This window comes from Neolamprologus multifasciatus, chromosome 22 (genome assembly GCF_963576455.1).
Source record: "Neolamprologus multifasciatus chromosome 22, fNeoMul1.2, whole genome shotgun sequence".
NCBI classification, from domain to species: Eukaryota; Metazoa; Chordata; class Actinopteri; order Cichliformes; family Cichlidae; genus Neolamprologus; species Neolamprologus multifasciatus.
The window spans coordinates 5,325,337-5,342,557 of NC_140459.1; the positions used below are offsets into that span (position 1 = coordinate 5,325,337).

The window sequence follows — 17,221 nt, forward strand, 5'->3', positions numbered from 1 at the left end:
TCCCAAGTCCATCTGTTACTTTCCCTCCCCTTTGCTCCCTGCAGTGTCTTTTCCTCCACTCTCGCCTCGCCTGCCTTCCTCATCACGCCTCCTCCCTCAGTCACGGCCTTGCTGACCTGTCCTCCTATAGATTAATTTGTATACATGGTATAGAAAGGCTTAGATTGAGACGAGAGCTGGTGTTGTGATTGTAATTCTGCTCCTTAAACTCTGACCCGTCTTAACACAAGTGAAGTGCAGCTACTGTTTATACTGAGTCATGACTGCACAAATCACTGGGCCGTGATTAGAAAATGATTTTGAGTTTGCTGGATGTTTTCTTGCTTCAGTTGCCTGAAACATCTGTTTTGTTGCTACACCTTAAAAAACGTTTTTAAGAACTTCTCCATCTGTATCCTAAGATGATGCCAAAACCTTACCAACTTTCTAATTATCAGTCACCAGTCAGAAATCACGTGAGGCCCAGCTTTAATTTTCTTATCTGGTTAGTCATCAACATTGCACACTACTGTGAAAGTGCTTTAAATTGCTAATGTTATGAATTTGTGTTGTACACAGGGACATTAATATTTGATCCCCTGCTGTATTGAAATTAATTTGTATGGTAGTTTCATTTTAATTGAAAGAGACAGAAATCCAACAAAAATCCAGAAGAAATTGCATCACATAGAAGTTATTGACTTAAATTTCACTGAGAAATTTAAGTGAAATTCTGGCTGGGATCCCCTGGAACCCAATCAATCAATCCACAATCCACCATCCACCATCGTGGTCAAGTCCAAAGAGCTCCCAGAGGACATCAGGAACACAACTTTAGACCTGCACAAGGCTGGGATGGACTACAAGACCATCAGCAAGAAGCTTGGTGAGAAGGTGACAGGTGTAGGTGCGATTGTTGAAGAGGGAGAACTCTAAACGGCCATCAGTCATCCTTGGTCTGCAGCTCCATGTAAGCTCTTGAATCATGGGTTGATCATGAGAAGATGGTGGATCCGTACAAAACTACATGGGAGGAGCTTATTATATTATATTAAGTATCTGAAGCCAGTTGGGAGCAGTCACCAAGAATACTGTTGTTAACACTGTGATGGATGGATCCCCCTCCTCAGGAAGGAATGTCAGTGAACATCAGAGATGGTTCAGAGACGTCTTGGGAGAAAATGCTGCCGTCAGATGAAAAACAAGTTGACTTCTTTGGTATCAACTCAACGCACTGTGGCTGGAGGAAGTGAAATGCTGAGTATGAAACATTTGCTTTGGAGCTGTTTTTATGCTAAGGGTGCAGGATGACATCATGATGCAGATGGATGGGGCCCACTTCTGTTAATCTTGGAGATGGGTCATCGATGACTCTTCCAGCATGACAGTGACTCAGAACACCAGGGGAACAAAGGAGTGGCTAAATAAGAAGCACATTAAGGCTGAGCGGCTTGCCTCCAGATGTCTCCTGTGGTTGCTTCTTGGTTTTGTTTCTTGCACTAAAGAACACATTCCTCATCATGCATCGACTTGCACCGCTGATCACAAACCATGGTTATAAAAAGCCTAGGTTAGTTTAGTTTTTTTCTTTGTTTCTTACATTCAAAATAAACAGTGTTTTAATTGGCATCTCCCTTTTTGTCATGGCTGTGGAGCCTGGTTTGTGACAGTATATCAGAGGGTCAGCTCAGATCGTGCCGTTTGGAGGCAGAGGTACAGAGGAAAGGGTGAAGATCGATTGGACGTGTGCAGAAGAGGGATGGTGGATAAACTGGATAAAGATAAAGACCACAAAGAAGACTCATGGACAGAAGACATGAAGAGTACTGGTGTCACATAAGAGGATGTAAGGGATAGGCAAGTTGCTGTGACAACAGAAATGGGAACGATAGAAAGAAGAAGCATGTGACTTTACTGTTTATGACATTATCTTAAGCAGTTTGACCTTTTAAAGAAATCTGTTTGTTCTCCTGTTACTTTATTGGATTCATTCTCATCTATAGCAGCTCCACTCTGTGGGCTTGTTCTCATTTCAAGGCACACAGTAACCAAACAGGTACATTTACACCCCTTTAACTAACTGTTATTTTAACAAACATACATCTTTTTCCCTGCTTCCAGATTTATTGCTTTAAGTGACATTTTCACCAGCAGCCCTGACACAGCATTAATATTTAACCTTGTTTTTTAACCAGTCCTTTAAAATGAAACATTGGCTTCAAGTAACTTGAGCTGCTCTTCACATCTACCCCCTGGGGTAGTGAGTGGGCATCACTGACTTTGCAAGCAATATGTTGAGCAATCACACGTCTAAATGTTACCAAACACACTGAGATAGCAAATGATGTGTTGTTGGGCTAATTTTAAACATGTTTCTCCTCAGCTTGCGAGCGAGGATTTTATGATTATTATCCATCCAAACTGGTTTAAAGAGAGACTCAAGTACAACAAACGTTAATAATTATAATTATGAAAATTTTGCCAGGTTGTGATTTATATGGTGACACCTTTTATTCAGAATCAGCTTACAGGATTATATAACTCTACTTACTGTACAAAAAAAAAGGCGACACAAGGTCTCAACTGACCATCGTGTCCTAAAATGACTGAAGCTGACTGTCAAATTCCCAATCTGCCCTGGTCTGTTTTTAAGACACTAAGCCCTCTATTCATGAATGGAGGGACCCAGCTCATCTGTCAATCCTATATTTTCTGCTCCTGTGCCCAATATCTATAATAGCTTCATCTGCCCTCCACTCACCCTTGCACTTCTAAATTAATCAGGAGATTAATGAATGAGGAGTGAATGAATAATTAAAGCAGGCCCGATGCTGTGGCCCAATAAATACAGGCTAAAGATACTGTTTGAAGACAGTTACTTAACTTTGACAATTTGTGGCTGTATGTCTGCATATTTATTCCATACAAATCTAAGACAACTGGTTTAAACATCATAATGATAGTAATAATAATAACAACTAAAAAAAATCCCATATTTGCTAACGATGCAGAATTTATGATTGTGCAAATATTTATAGCTTTAACGTTTCTTCTGCACGGGTGCTGGAAAATGTTCTGTGTAAATGTTGGTAATCATGGCCCTCTAGTGGTGACAGTGAGAAAGTCCTCAAAGACAGAAATCACGAGTGGGAAATAATTCAGGTTAAGCAAGGGTGTAGATTTGGTTTTGACATTGGTGGGGACGGTTGATTCAACCACCGAACTCTGCCCTGTTTCTTTTTTTTTTCCTTTTCATCTTTGCTTCTTGATAAAAAAAGGAGAAATATACTTGCTTACATATGCTATTCTACATGCTTTTAAACCATTTAAAATTACAATTCATAGTTTTATATGTGAATTATATAATGTTAAGTTACTATTAAACAAATGACTGACTAAGTATTTTATACTTTAGTTTACTTCAATCATATTCCATATAAATCAGGTATCATACAAAAGTAAAAATAGCTTCAAATACAGTCATGACAATAAAAGAATAGGACTTTAAGGACTTAACAACATTACTTCACTTATACTACACCAACATCTCTGACACATTAGCACTAAGGGAACACTGAATGACCTGGTGGGTTTTGTCCATAAGACTACTCATTTAAGATTACCACAAAGTAACAGATCTCTCAGCAAAATTATGCAACATTTTAGGCACTATTGCCCCGATCAAGTCAGTGAGCTGGGATTTTTTACTCTAAACATGAACTACTGTTACAGCAACAGACATGGACTACTGGTGTCCCACACAACAACTCAATGTCCACTATGTGAAGGAGCCAAACACATGCCCTCTCCTCTTATTAACTGAGATAAACTGCTGGCATATTTGTTTTACATCTATGCTGTCCAGTCTCTCCTGGTGGACATGGTAACACGTTATTCATGGTTACATACAATTTTAGACTGATGTGGGCCAAAGCCTAAAACGATGTGCCGGGAGTTTGCTGTTCTCCCAGGTTCCGATACTGGAAGTTTACACAGCTACATTCTCGCCTGAAAATTTTTTAAAAGTTTATTTTGCAACCCAGAAAGAGTAATAAGAGGGGCATGTATTGCCTTGCATAGCCTGTAACGTTATTATGATGGACAGGTTTTATGAGTGAACTTGACTTTAAGTCACTTACAGGTTTCTCTGAAAAATACTTTCTTATATCCAGGTTCTTTTTGCTGCCATCCTCCTCCTTGCAGGTCCTCGCAGCGCAGGATTGTCGCTGCTAAAACTAAACAGAGCTCCCTGAAAGGCACAGCCAATCACATTGGCCATATTTGTCACATGATATAGGACCCCAGTAGAGAACGTAATTTAACTCTTTCTGCACCGCTGGGTGAATGAGACGTTGACAGATCGCTTTTTTTTTTTTTTTTCCTATCGGTTTTGTTTTGTTTTGTCCCCACCAATAACAATTCAATAATCACTGGATATTGGTGGGGACATGTCCCTTCCGTCCATGCCAAATCTACGCCCTTGAGGTTAAGAAAAGTGAGATTTGAGAAGTTGAGGGATCCACTGTAGACAACCAGACCCAAAAGAGGCAGAGTGACTGTATCATGAATCGTTTTATTTCTCAAATGTACTGTCACAGTTTACAACACAACTATACATTTTAATACACAGCAAAATAAATTCATTTCATACAAAATTAAATCTGAGAAATAATAATAATAATAATAATAATAGTCATGTGAAGCTAGACTGTATTCCAGTCTGTTTTTCCACCAACGTTCACATATTACCGAGCCAGTAACACAGTAAGGACTCGTACAGCCCACGAAACACAACAAAGCCATGTGATCCCTTCATCAGGTTTGCCTGCTTCACTGTGGCTTTAATTTACTGTTTTCAAAACTCATAAATGACGATGACGAATCCTGCTACCATTTAAGTTTTCAAAGTAAAATGTAACAAGAAGAGAAAATACAACCATTTAGTCTCCTTTCAGATGTTTGTGTTGAAGTAAATGAGGAGCAAGTACGCATACACATCCGCTCAAACAGCATACGCATTAAACAAGTTGATATTCTTGAACTGTTTTTAACTTCGCCAAAACGGTATTTCAGTTTCTCCTCAGAAAGAGCCGGGAAACCAAGAAGACAATTACACAATGACTCAAAAACTTCTACAGAGCTAAACGGGAAGATGAAGCCACCGTTGGTTACCGAGCTGATTCACAAAGAAATATTTAAACAACCAATCAGATTAAAGTCAGTTAACGTCACGCGATCAATACCACCAGGCCAGCCTGCCTGAAATGAAAGTTACACCTGACCTTGGATCTTGTTGGATTTCATTGCTGTGTCAATAATTAACCAAGCAATAAATTAATAAATAGATCAATAAATAGTTACTTGTGATTGCAACACTCTGATATACAGTACAGTATATTTCCAGGTTTACTTGTAAATACTTCCACTATTTACATCAGCACAATACTGTACACACACACACACACGCACACACACTCACACACGCACCCTTAATCCTACAGTGACGCATGTCCCAGTCAAAGATTTACAGGTCCTGTCACAACACTCAAACACACCGAAAACTCTTTAGGATTTCCACACAGACACACTGAGGTGCTCTCTGTTTGTCACACTTGTGCAGGGAAAGGAAAAAAATCTAATAAATTCATTTTTGAATAAGAATGACATTGTTTTTTTTAAAATAATCTGTGTATTTGTTTATATATATTACGCTGTACACATTGTGTTTGTATACATTTGCTTTATGGGCAGCATCTTGAGTTCAGGGGAGGTTAGTTTAAGCTCAGGAATGAAAGGTTTTTTATTAAAGCATCATTAGGCGGTTTGGCATGTTTATGCTTCTAAATATATACTCACCACTTCCCATTATCAATACACCACTTTTGTTGATTGTTTCCTTTCTAGAAAGACACAGATGTAAGTTTACCATGTCAAATATTTAGATTGCTTCGTACATGTTAAGTACTGTCATTTCCTTCTGGCTAAATTCAACAGCACTTTGACAACCAAGCTTAGAAACATAAAAACTGCCACGTATACTATATATTTGAATTGTGAATGCCAGCTTGCACGTGGTGAGCTCTGCACAGATAATGTGTGTTCATCACTAGGGAGTGTAGATGTGCGTCCTGTCTCCTGCTCTTCTCAGGCAGCTTGGTTGTCCAAACCAGACAAAAGCATATGATTCAGTGAGAATGTGTCATACGTGGGCTCTTGTGCTTTGTGCTAATTCTCAGCCTAGTTCTGTATAAAAATGACTCGCGTCTCTGGAACTCTACTGGAGGGATGAACTCCTGTCTTTTAAAGATATTGCCTCAGTTGGTGTTTTGATAATGGCGGTGGAGAACACCCTCAAACATGCTGGTCTAGATTTGCCACAGCAGGTCACTGCAAAGGCCACATCACATGCTTCACATCAGTTTTACCTTTCTGTGACCCCTTCTTATCTATGGAGAACAACGTCTTCCTCCAAGGCTCCACAACCATAAAGATAGAAATTTCCATTACAGGCTAAGGTGGTCACTCAGAACAACTTTGCATTGGTTTGGGGGAAAGAGACACTTCAAAGTAAGGTTCAGATATTTTGCTCTAAAATTGATCCTAATGAGAATGCGTACACTAAACTGTAGCACTAAACATGCAAAACTACCTTTTTGGTGATTCCAGAGATCCAAATTACATGTCGAGTTGTCAGAACAGGAATGGATTACTTTTGTTCACCATCTCATCTGACCCGCTGCCTGAGACGACTTCAGCGCCAGCCTGTGAGACGGAGCCTCTAAATTGACCGTCACCTGATGGGTGATTTCCTTGAAAGACACCTGAGTGAATCATTCCAGTTCCCATTAAGATGGAGCCTGGATATCCAAACTGCACCATTCCCACTCCTCCAACGGGGGAGTTCATGTTGTGTCCTAATTGTGGACTCTCATTGATATAAATGGGATGTATCATTTGTGTTTCTGGACCCATCTGAGATGTCTGAATCATACTGATGGAAGAATTAGACATTTCCAGAGTTTTCAATGATGCTGAAGGATTGTTAGCTCCAGAAGTGGGAGTTGGTGCACCATGGGGGGAAGCTATGGTCGAAATGAAAGGGTTGGAGTATGAGGGTGATGTTTCAGCAAAAGCTCCTGGTTTTAGCATAGGGCTGGATGTCCTGCCCGCTGTTTTGAAAGTGCCTGGGAAATCAAGGAGAGTGGCAGGAGGATGGAGGGTTGAGGGGGAAGGACGGAGGGAGGGAGTTAAACACAGTTTGAAGAATTCCAGTAAAGAGAAAATGTGCCAAGGCAGAGCAGAGAGAGGGGTGAGAAGGGTTATACATCTGCTGGTTAATGTACACTAGTCTTTATGCAGAGTAACTTCACTAATGCTCGCTCACACACACACACTAATGTACAGAACAACATCTACACACTACAGCAAGGACACAGGGGCAGGAAGGGGAGGTAAAACACACGACCACAATAAGTTTCTCCATACAAACCTACTGATAAATATTAGCCATCACCCCTCTCATCTTATCTTTGAATGACTTCAGACGAACACAAGTGGAATGCATTTTTAAAATCAGCAGGTAGTGACTAATGCTCAGTAACTTTCATTTGTCAGGTCTTCGAGGGTGTTCATGCATCCGTTTGAGTCAAGCGCACCACAAATATTTCCACATGATGAATTCGTCAGAAAAGTTACTTTTCGCCCAGACTGACGCGTCATTTTATCTGTCCTTACCGACGGCTTGTGTTTGGGTGTCAATGAGAGGGCGCTGTCTGGGTTTAGGGTCACATGAAAACAGATCGTCCAAGTCAACCAGTGATGCCTCTGCTGAGCCCAAGAAGGAAGCAGTCATTCGATACGTCGCGTCCTCCTGCTTCGAGTGCTTTCCTGCAATAAAATAAAAGGTCCAGTTCTACTCTAAAAGGTGTTTTCTTTTGGGGACAGGTCAGGGAAGAAGAGAGAGCAAAGTGGAAGAGAAGGTTAATAGATTAAGACTGTTAGGTGACTGCTGACTGACGGGGAAATGAGGAGGAAAACAAGGAAAATGGTGACACGTGCAAATCACCATATATGGACACAATAATGAAGGTTTAACGAGTCCCCACTTTCAGGATATTAATTAAAGACAAGCCAAACATTTAGTCAATTAAATCAGAGCAGAGTGTGTTATAGGTGATTATACACAGACAATCAGTGTTTGCTCATAGGAATAATGGATAAATGGCACAAACATGTATCAGACAGTGTGTAGAATGTGATGTACCTGTGCCGTTGCCACTTGTGTTGCTTGATGCACCCCAGGGGTCATTGGATTTAGATGCTCCATCTCCAAAGGGGTCACTAGATGGGGAGGAGTCTAAAGGTGGAGCAGGTTCACCCCATGCATCGTCTGTACTGGCAGGAGCCAAAGCTAGATGAGTAAATTAAACAGACAGGTTCAGGTGATGGAGAAATAAATGACAGAATTAACTCCGCTGGTTATTCCAGAGTTTTGGACCATGCTACTCAGCCTTCTTCAGCAAAGACATAAAGGTGCCACGTGTGATTTAAGTACAGAAATTTAGTCACAGGTATTTCTACAACTGATAAAAATCAGTTTCCAAAATCAGTCTTCATTCATGATATGCCTTTTTGTGAATGTGTGCACTTTAAAGTGCCATGTAAAACTCCACAGTGGAAATGAAAGGCATATACACCTACTTACAATGCATTCTCAGTGCAAGGAGTGGTGAGCACAGCAGCCCCACCCACCTTCTGTTGATAAGGGTCAGCCAATGAAAAAAAGTTGGCATCTTTTTTCAGATAAGTATAAGTATAACGGACTGTATAACGGACGGAAGTACAAGTATAACGTATAAGTATAACGAACTACGACTAATTCAAACCAGTTAGAAGTTAGCAAAATTCTTCAGCTTTAAGTTCTGAGAAGTACTATCCATGTACAAGCATTTGTTTGTTTCTTACCTGGAGGCCCCCACGGGTCATTGTCTGCTTTGGATGCATCTCCAAATGGATCAGAATTACTGATAGGTGAAGAAGCACTTGCTGTGGTCCCCCAGGGATCTGACCCGGTGGCTGGTGGAGAAGTGGCTGGGGCTCCCCATGCAGCTGTGCTACTCTGAGGCGAGCTCACTAGAGGGGCATCGAAGGGATCTGTGGCATTTATCTTTGGTGGACTGGATGGCGCTGTGAATGGGTCTTCTTTAGGTGGTGTTGTTGGTGCAGCAAAGGGATCTTCCTTGGTCGGTTTAGATGTTGTGGAGAAGGGATCCTCTTGAGGTGGAGATGTTGGGGCAGCGAAGGGGTCATCTTTTGCGTGTAAAGATGGTGTAGAGAACGGATCCTCTTTGGGTGGTGTTGTTGGTGCAGCAAAGGGATCTTGAGCAGGTTTGGTTGGCACTGAGAAAGGATCTTCTTTAGGTGGTGTTGTGGGAGCAGAGAAAGGGTCCTCTTTCCCTGATGACGGTTCTGCAAATGGGTCCTCTTTAGGGGGTGTTAATGCTTTTGCACTGAAGGGATCATCTTTTGGAGAGCTAAATGGATCGTCTTTAGGTGCATTAAATGGATCGTCTTTAGGTGCATTGAATGGATCGTCTTTAGGTGCATTGAATGGATCGTCTTTAGGTGCATTGAATGGATCGTCTTTAGGTGCATTGAATGGATCGTCTTTAGGTGCATTGAATGGATCGTCTTTTGGGGTAACGAAAGGATCTTCTTTAGGGGCACTAAAGGGATCGTCTTTTGGAGTACTAAATGGGTCATCTTTTGGAGCTTTGAAAGGATCATCCTTTGGAGCATTAAACGGATCATTGTTAGAAGAGCTGAAATGGTCTGGTTCATCTTTCTGAGCAGCAAATGGATCCTCCGTGTCTTTGGGGGCACTGAAAGGGTCTGAACTGTCCTTTGGGGTGTTGAAAGGGTCATCTTTTGATGCACTAAAGGGATCTTCCCCATTTTTCGGTGCCGCAAAAGGATCTTCCCCATTTTTCGGTGCCGCAAAGGGATCTTCCCCATTTTTCGGTGCCGCAAAGGGATCTTCCCCATTTTTCGGTGCCGCAAAGGGATCTTCCCCATTTTTCGGTGCCGCAAAGGGATCTTCCCCATTTTTCGGTGCCGCAAAGGGATCTTCCCCATTTTTCGGTGCCGCAAAGGGATCTTCCTCATTTTTCGGTGCCGCAAAGGGATCTTCCCCATTTTTCGGTGCCACAAAAGAATCATCATTAGTTTGTTCTGCTGCAAATGGATCTTTATCAGGACTTGTTGGAGACCCCCAGGGACCACTGCTAGCTGCTGTTTCAGTTGTGTCAGGTCTTGAGGGGGTGCCCCATGGACCTACGGCCTCTTTAGGTTCTTTGGGGGCTCCCCATGGGTCCGTTTTTACTTCCTCTTCTTTCTCTCCTCCCCAAGCATCAGTTTTAACATCAGAACCTTTATTAGCATCCTCCCATTTTAGCTCCTCTTCACTCATCTTGGCCTAGCATATCGTTGCAAAATGGTTAATACAAATAATTCATATCCCATAATAATTTCATATACCAAAATGCTATATGCTGTGGCTACCTCCATTTAATGGCACAATACAGACGATAGTTTTTCTTAATCAGCACATACAGTAATTAAATTTATAGCTAGGTTAGACTCTTGGCAGCTGACTATAGTTGCTGGATAGACTGCAGGTTCTTGGACTGAGGCAGCCCTAAAAACCAAAGGAGATCAAACTGCAACACATCATAGGAATCTGCAATGGGCTTCTCAATATATAACTTCTGCCTATTGAGATTTTTTTGTTTACTTTAATAAAACAGAAGGCCTTCAAATGTAAACACATTGGCTAAATGTTTGGAGAGTTTCCTCGTTAGCCTACCATTTATCGGCAATGGATTTTTATCTGAAATAGAGCCTTTTGGCAGCATCATATTGGTGTAATGTTGGATCTTTCTACACCTGTGCCCTGTACTTACCCGTCTCTCGGTTTCTTTCTTCTCAGCTTCCTGTTTAAGCCGCTCTTCTTTGCGGGCGGCGAAGGAAGCAGTCAAGTCAGCTACAGAGGGTATGTTGTCCAAAGATGGAAGCCCTGAGGCCCCAGGTACATAACACGGCTTATAGTTTGGATCCTTTACGTTGTCCGCAGATGATGCTGGTTAGAAAGTAAGCAAATAATATAAATGATCAGTGAAGAAAACCTGTTGGAACAACAGTATTTAGCAGTGATATAAAAAAAGGCTTACCAGCTGCACTTTTTGATGTCTTTTCTCTGGTCTTGACAGCAAACTCTCTCTCTTCCTTTAGTTTCTCATCGTCCTCCATAAGAACAAGAACAACCTTGGCCTTGTCTCTCACATTTACACCCTAGCACAAATATGGCTACAATAAGCGTTCACTTGGCTCTGACCATTTCAGAAAAATTATTTAAGCCTGAAATACTTGTCCTTGAAGAAAACCCCAATGCTTTTTGCAAAACAAGATCAGAACTATTCAAGATCTAATTTAAAACAAACCTAGGCTACACTTTCATTCTTGCTGTAAACCTGGTCTGAAGGTTAATGACATAAATATTATAGTACCAGTAACTGTCTTAATGCATAGCATGAAATCCTTTAATGGAAGCTAAAAGACTGTATCCATTTGACATAATCAGGAAGTGTGCATCACCTGATCTTTGCCATCCTTTTCTACAAAGCGGTACTCTGTGAGAGCTTTGACAATGTAGATGTTGTCTTTCATCTTCAGAAGCACGCGATCATCACCGGTCTTCAGCAGGTACTCCAGGAGTGTCAGGGACTAGGATAAAAAAAAAACACATGACAACACAAACTCATTTATATACAATAAAAATGCAGTTTCCTATCACTACAATGCTTCTTGTTTTATCTGCATTAGGGAATAAATAGGACAGGTAAAAAGGAACAAAAAATATTGGTGCAATGGATGAAAGAAGAAAAACAACTGAAAAGACATAATTTCTCTGGAACTGATGAGCCAACACTGAGTCATGTGGCTGACTGGCAAAGCTGAAATGGAAGCAGTGATACGGCTGATGTTCAGAAAGTAATAACTGCCACTTAATAGACTAAACTGTGCTTTTAAAGAGAAACTAAATATATTTTTGCTGTAAGTTTTTATTAAAAAAACCCCACTAAATATTAAAAAAAACTTTACAAAGTTAAATGTTTATTTTTAAAACCTTGCATATTCCTATATAAATACTGTACATGCTACTTAGATGAAGAATGCCTTCCTTCTTCTCTGTTGGTCCCATCAGGGGGTCGTGACAGCAGATCAACTGCCTCCATCTCACCCTATTCTCCGCATCCTCTTGTGTCACACCAACCCTCACACCAAGCTGATAGAGGGTTCCCTATGTGCTAGCTTACTGTTATGCTGTTCTACTGAATTCAACCTTCACTTACACAGTCTGTTTTGTTAGATTATTTTTGCTTTTCATTTGATAATGGCTGCACAGGAAACAAGTAGAAGCAGTGTTATGAAACTTAAGGGTAAGAGGCTTGGGGAATAGTTGGGGAGTTTAACCAATGCAACAATCCTTTTATTGTTAATCACAAAAATAAAACAAAAGCTGTGGTATATGAGGTTTTACATGCTGCCCTCACTCTAATTCAAACAATCAACACTGTGATGGATTAAAACTCAAACTAGTTCTTTTGTGTTAATTTTATTGATTTATTGTTTCCTGTGACAGATGACTTCAGTCTGTCACTCATGTAGTTTGGAGCAAGCTGCAACACACAATCTGTACAGCCATGTTTTGAACAGGCACAATCACACAGACGTATTCAGTGACTGTATCATGTAGCTGTATCAAAATAACATGATTTTGCATGTGGTGCATTAAAGGGACATCTGGAAACTGTAGCTGCAAAAAAACCCCAAAACAAATAAAAAATAACCCTCTCTTCAGATGGGCACCGCATTGTAGAGATAAGTAACAGAAGACAGAAACTGACTATATCTGAAGATGAATGTTTCCCATCTTTTTTGTGAATAAATGGACAATTCCACACTTAACATCTCATCCCCAAAGAATCCAATATATGTCTGAAACCAGCATCTATCCTCTAAAGCAAACCCTTCTTTGTTCCAGTGTCGCTCACCTTGTGGATATGTCTCCAGTTCTTGTCGTCTTTCAGCCGTTTCCAGAGCATTGTCATGATCTCATTACAGGCCACAACGTTGTACGTCAGGTCGGAAATGTCGGCCATCTGAGAGCTGGATGGGCCCCATGGGTCATTGGATGTCGCCTCTCTCACCTGCAACAGAAGCAAAGAGAGTAGAAAGAGGCCAAAACAGCTTCAGGAAAGTTGAAAGTTTGAGATGCTAACTTATAAAATGTTAACATCAGGGCTTTGGAGGACTGGCAGCAGCAGCGCATCTCGTTACATGAGCCATGCTACCAAAGATGTTTAGTAATCAGTTCTCAAGGACATTATTGATCATGTTTGAGATCAGCATCCAAAAAAGGAATTCATCTCTATATTTTCCCCTGACTCTAAGAAATTCAGGTTCAGGGCTTAAAATTGATGGTTTCTGCTTTGTTTTAATTAGTAGGGTTTTTACTTGATTAACCCTTTAGTCACTCTAGCCTCTTAAAGTATAAGCAATTGTTACCACACCAGACGACTTGAATTTAAAGCTACTAGTGTTCAAACATATGCCAGAAATGTATTATTTGTTGTGCATACAATGATGCACAGACTACATAATAAACATTTACCTTTATTGTCATCCTAAACTTAACCTACATAATTTTTAAAATATTATTTGCATTACTGGATGAGGTAATATTGAATTGAAAGGCTGAAAACATTACGGTTTTGAGGTCCTACACAATTTAAATCTAGCTTCTCCTACCTTGACCTCGGCCTCAGAGTAGTTCTGGACCAGGTTCTTCAGCTGTCGACGGAGCATAGAAGACGTCATGATGTCCGGAGGAGAGGTGGGGAATCAAACCACCGCGATCTGATTTAGAGAAAACATGAGAACAAAGCAAAAGAAAACACAAAGAGTTCTAAAAATGTAACATTTTTGAAATTTTTTGGGATTTCTACATCGATTACCAAGGAAATTTACCCTAACTTTTATCTGAAGCTACATCCACGTATACATTTTTTTGCTAATTGTGCATCATTTTTGTAGTTGACGGTTGGTCGATAATAGAGATGAAGCAGAGGTTTATTGTTTTGTGAAAATGCTATGTTTATTTTAGTCAGATTGCATGGTTCAACATAACGGGTGTTCTGATTGCCAAGACCCAGTAAAATGTTGGCCTATTCAGATCAGTTTTTCATCAAAGACAGCAGATTGGCAGATGATAAACCCCATCTTTCAGCTTGTTGCACAATCAGTGAAGCAGCAAAAGACTTTGACTTATAATAATGACTGAAAATCTTGTAGATCCACATGTCTAGGAGCATGTGTGTGATAAAAACACTCAGAAGATTTGGTGTAATTTGAAGTGCAGCGTCTCTGATGGGCTCACTTTATGAGCCGCAGAGAGTGAGCACTTGGACGGAGACTCAGGTGAACCCATGTGGAGTTTTTTTTTTTTCTATAGTTTCGAACAGCAACACTTTGTTTCTATAATCACAATCAAACCTTTACAATTAAAAAGCCCACGAGTTGTTTATCAAGCTATTTCTTCAGTAGCCCTTAACATAAAAAGGAGATCCTCCCATCAAACACCTGTTTGTTTTATACACCGACAGCTGTAAAATCTATACATATAAACTGCTGAGTTTGTCAGTTTTAAATTTGACCGTCCTGCTTCTGTCTTTATAGCAGAGATACCTGCAGCATTCCAGGGTGAGTCTAAAGGGAAGTCACAATAGCTCTACGACATTTATTTTCTAAAGCTCAAGTTATTTAATACTTTCCTGTTTTATATCATTCATAAAAACAGACAATATACTAATAAATGATGCCATTATATATATTATTATAAATCCAGGCCAGGCCTACACAGCTTTTTGAAAACTTCACTCAGACTTGAACAATATTCCATCGTGGATATAAATTTGAGTGACCTCTAAGTTACATATGGGCAATGTGAAACAAATGCAAACAAACAGCAGGGTGCAAGATGCTAGCAGGCAGGGGACACATGGAATGCCATAACCAAATAGCTGGAAAAGTATACAGAAACATCTGTGCCGAGTATGGCCTGAAAGTTCCGAGGTCAAAATGGGAGACGCCCCCTAGGATGGTTGAGAATGACTGAGCTAAGATCCTGTGGGACTTCCAGATACAGAAAGGCAAACTAGAGATAACTAACCAACCAGACATAGTAGTGGTGGAGAAGCAGAGAAAGAGGCCGTAACAATAGTGAATGACAGCAAAATCAGGAAGAAGGAACACAAGAAGCTGGAGAAGTACCAAGGGCTCAGAGAAGAGCTCGAGAAGTTGTCAAGGGCAAAGGTAACAGTGGTCCCAGCGGTGATCTGAGCACTTAGTGTAGTGACCCCCAAGCTAGGCGAGTGGCTCCAACAGACCTCTGAGGTCTAGGAGCGCAGTCCTAGGAACAGCAAAGATACTGCGCAGGACCCTCAAAATCCTAGGCCTGTGGTAGAGGACTCGAGCTTGAATGATAGATCACCCACAGGGCCGAGACGGGAATTAGCCACTGTTTCCCTAATGCTTTGCTGAGGCATGTTAATGCCAATCATTTTTTATTTGTTGTTATTACTACAACATGTATCTGCACAAACTTTTTTAATTAATTATTTAGAAAATTCTGTTTAAGTGGATGCTCGATTAGCTCATAGGCTAAGCAAGTCAAGATAGGCTGCAAGGCTAGATGCAGCAGCCCATGGTTGACTCCAACCTGAGGTTATTTGCTGTGTGTCCCATCCCCCACCTTCCTGTGTAATCTTCACTGTGCTATTAAATGAATTCAAAAAAGCCCCCAAACTAAAAAAAACAACAACTAAAAAGCAGTCTGTTAACACTTGTCAGATAATAGGAATCATTATAGTTGCTAGTGCAGAGGCAAAACAAAACTGTCATAAAAATCTAAATGTCATGCATGGTGTAGATGCCACAAATGGAGAAAAACACTGAAAGACACAGTCAAATAACTGCTCTTTCATTCAGCTATGAATACTGGTTTCCCTTTGAGCCCGAAAACCCTTCAGTCTGCAGCTGCATATAAAGTTATGGGGGTTTTTTGTACTTCACTCTGGACCAATACAACTCTGATCTACTGGCCTGTTTTTTAAGCTACAACTCAATTGATTTTGACTATGGCAATGCCACATATAACAGTAATCAATACACAAATCATATGCAATGCAACTATATGTTCTCGCGCATGAACAACACAGTGACATACCTTCAGTAAAATCTTCCTCTGTTGTAAAAGTCGAACTTTCGGTTGTATTTGCGCAGCTCCTGGCTCAGTTAGCATTCATCCTGCTGATCCCCTCTTCCTCCTGCCTGCATTGGTTTGTCTGAGGATGTCAGAAACCAGATCCTAACGCTGCAATGAGAAACCAGTCAACATATAAAAGAGCTGACCAGTGGGAGGTACACATATCTGACTGCAAAGCGTAAACTAACCTACTGTAAGTGACAGCTTTGTCACTGCGACAAACATATATCCCCACCTACGTTAGCTCAGAATCTAGCTGAGCTACAAGCTAGTTAGCTACCAGGGCTTGTTAGATAAATTTTAAGAAAAGAAAAGATAAAATTGCATGTTTAGCGCAACTGGATACTTAGTCTTAGGATACGCAGTCGTGGTGTTTGTAAGAAGAGTCAGAGTACGTGTTTTCAGGACCTCGGAGAGCGACTGAAGACGGTCAGCAGGCGTCAATATGGCTAACAGCCAAGCGGCGTTGTCAAGGCAGCGAGCACCATCATAAATATCCGATTTTAGTGTTCAAATGGTGGGATATATTCCACGAAACGTCCCCTGCTTTTAGTTCGAAACTACAACTGACGTTTTGCATATCGAACATGCATATTTACAGTAAAAATAAAGCACTAACCAGGAGCAGATATTCAGGAATCTTCGAGGAGACGACACGACCGGACGGTTTCCGCTTCCGCAGTTTTCAGCACCTGCCAGGCCACGCCCCCTCCCAAAATTAGTGCTATTTATGTCTTTATATATTTATTTATTCATTGATTGATTTAAATTCCCAATATAAACAACCTAGTTCTCTTTTGTGCCAAAAAAGAATTTTCTTTTTGTTTAAAATTAAAAATAACATTCAGTTTTATGGTA

General features: G+C 40.7%; 1 protein-coding gene across 2 annotated transcripts; it reads right to left on the reverse strand.

Moving 5' to 3' along the window:
• Window positions 1-5,645: 5,645 nt before the first annotated feature.
• Window positions 5,646-17,103, reverse strand: LOC146492711 (uncharacterized). Of its 2 annotated transcripts, none has more exons than XM_085147913.1 (11): window positions 16,983-17,103; window positions 16,325-16,471; window positions 13,849-13,956; window positions 13,092-13,247; window positions 11,632-11,760; window positions 11,208-11,328; window positions 10,941-11,116; window positions 8,944-10,453; window positions 8,243-8,389; window positions 7,714-7,866; window positions 5,646-7,163 (listed from the first exon to the last, which is right to left on the reverse strand). In XM_085147913.1, the coding sequence occupies exons 3-11, from the start codon at window positions 13,915-13,917 to the stop codon at window positions 6,670-6,672; spliced, it is 2,955 nt and encodes a 984-aa protein (XP_085004039.1). In that variant the 5' UTR covers window positions 13,918-13,956; window positions 16,325-16,471; window positions 16,983-17,103; the 3' UTR covers window positions 5,646-6,669. The 2 variants fall into 2 exon arrangements, with proteins under 2 accessions (XP_085004039.1, XP_085004040.1); XM_085147914.1 differs by lacking the exon at window positions 16,983-17,103 and adding an exon at window positions 16,772-16,976.
• Window positions 17,104-17,221: the final 118 nt, after the last annotated feature.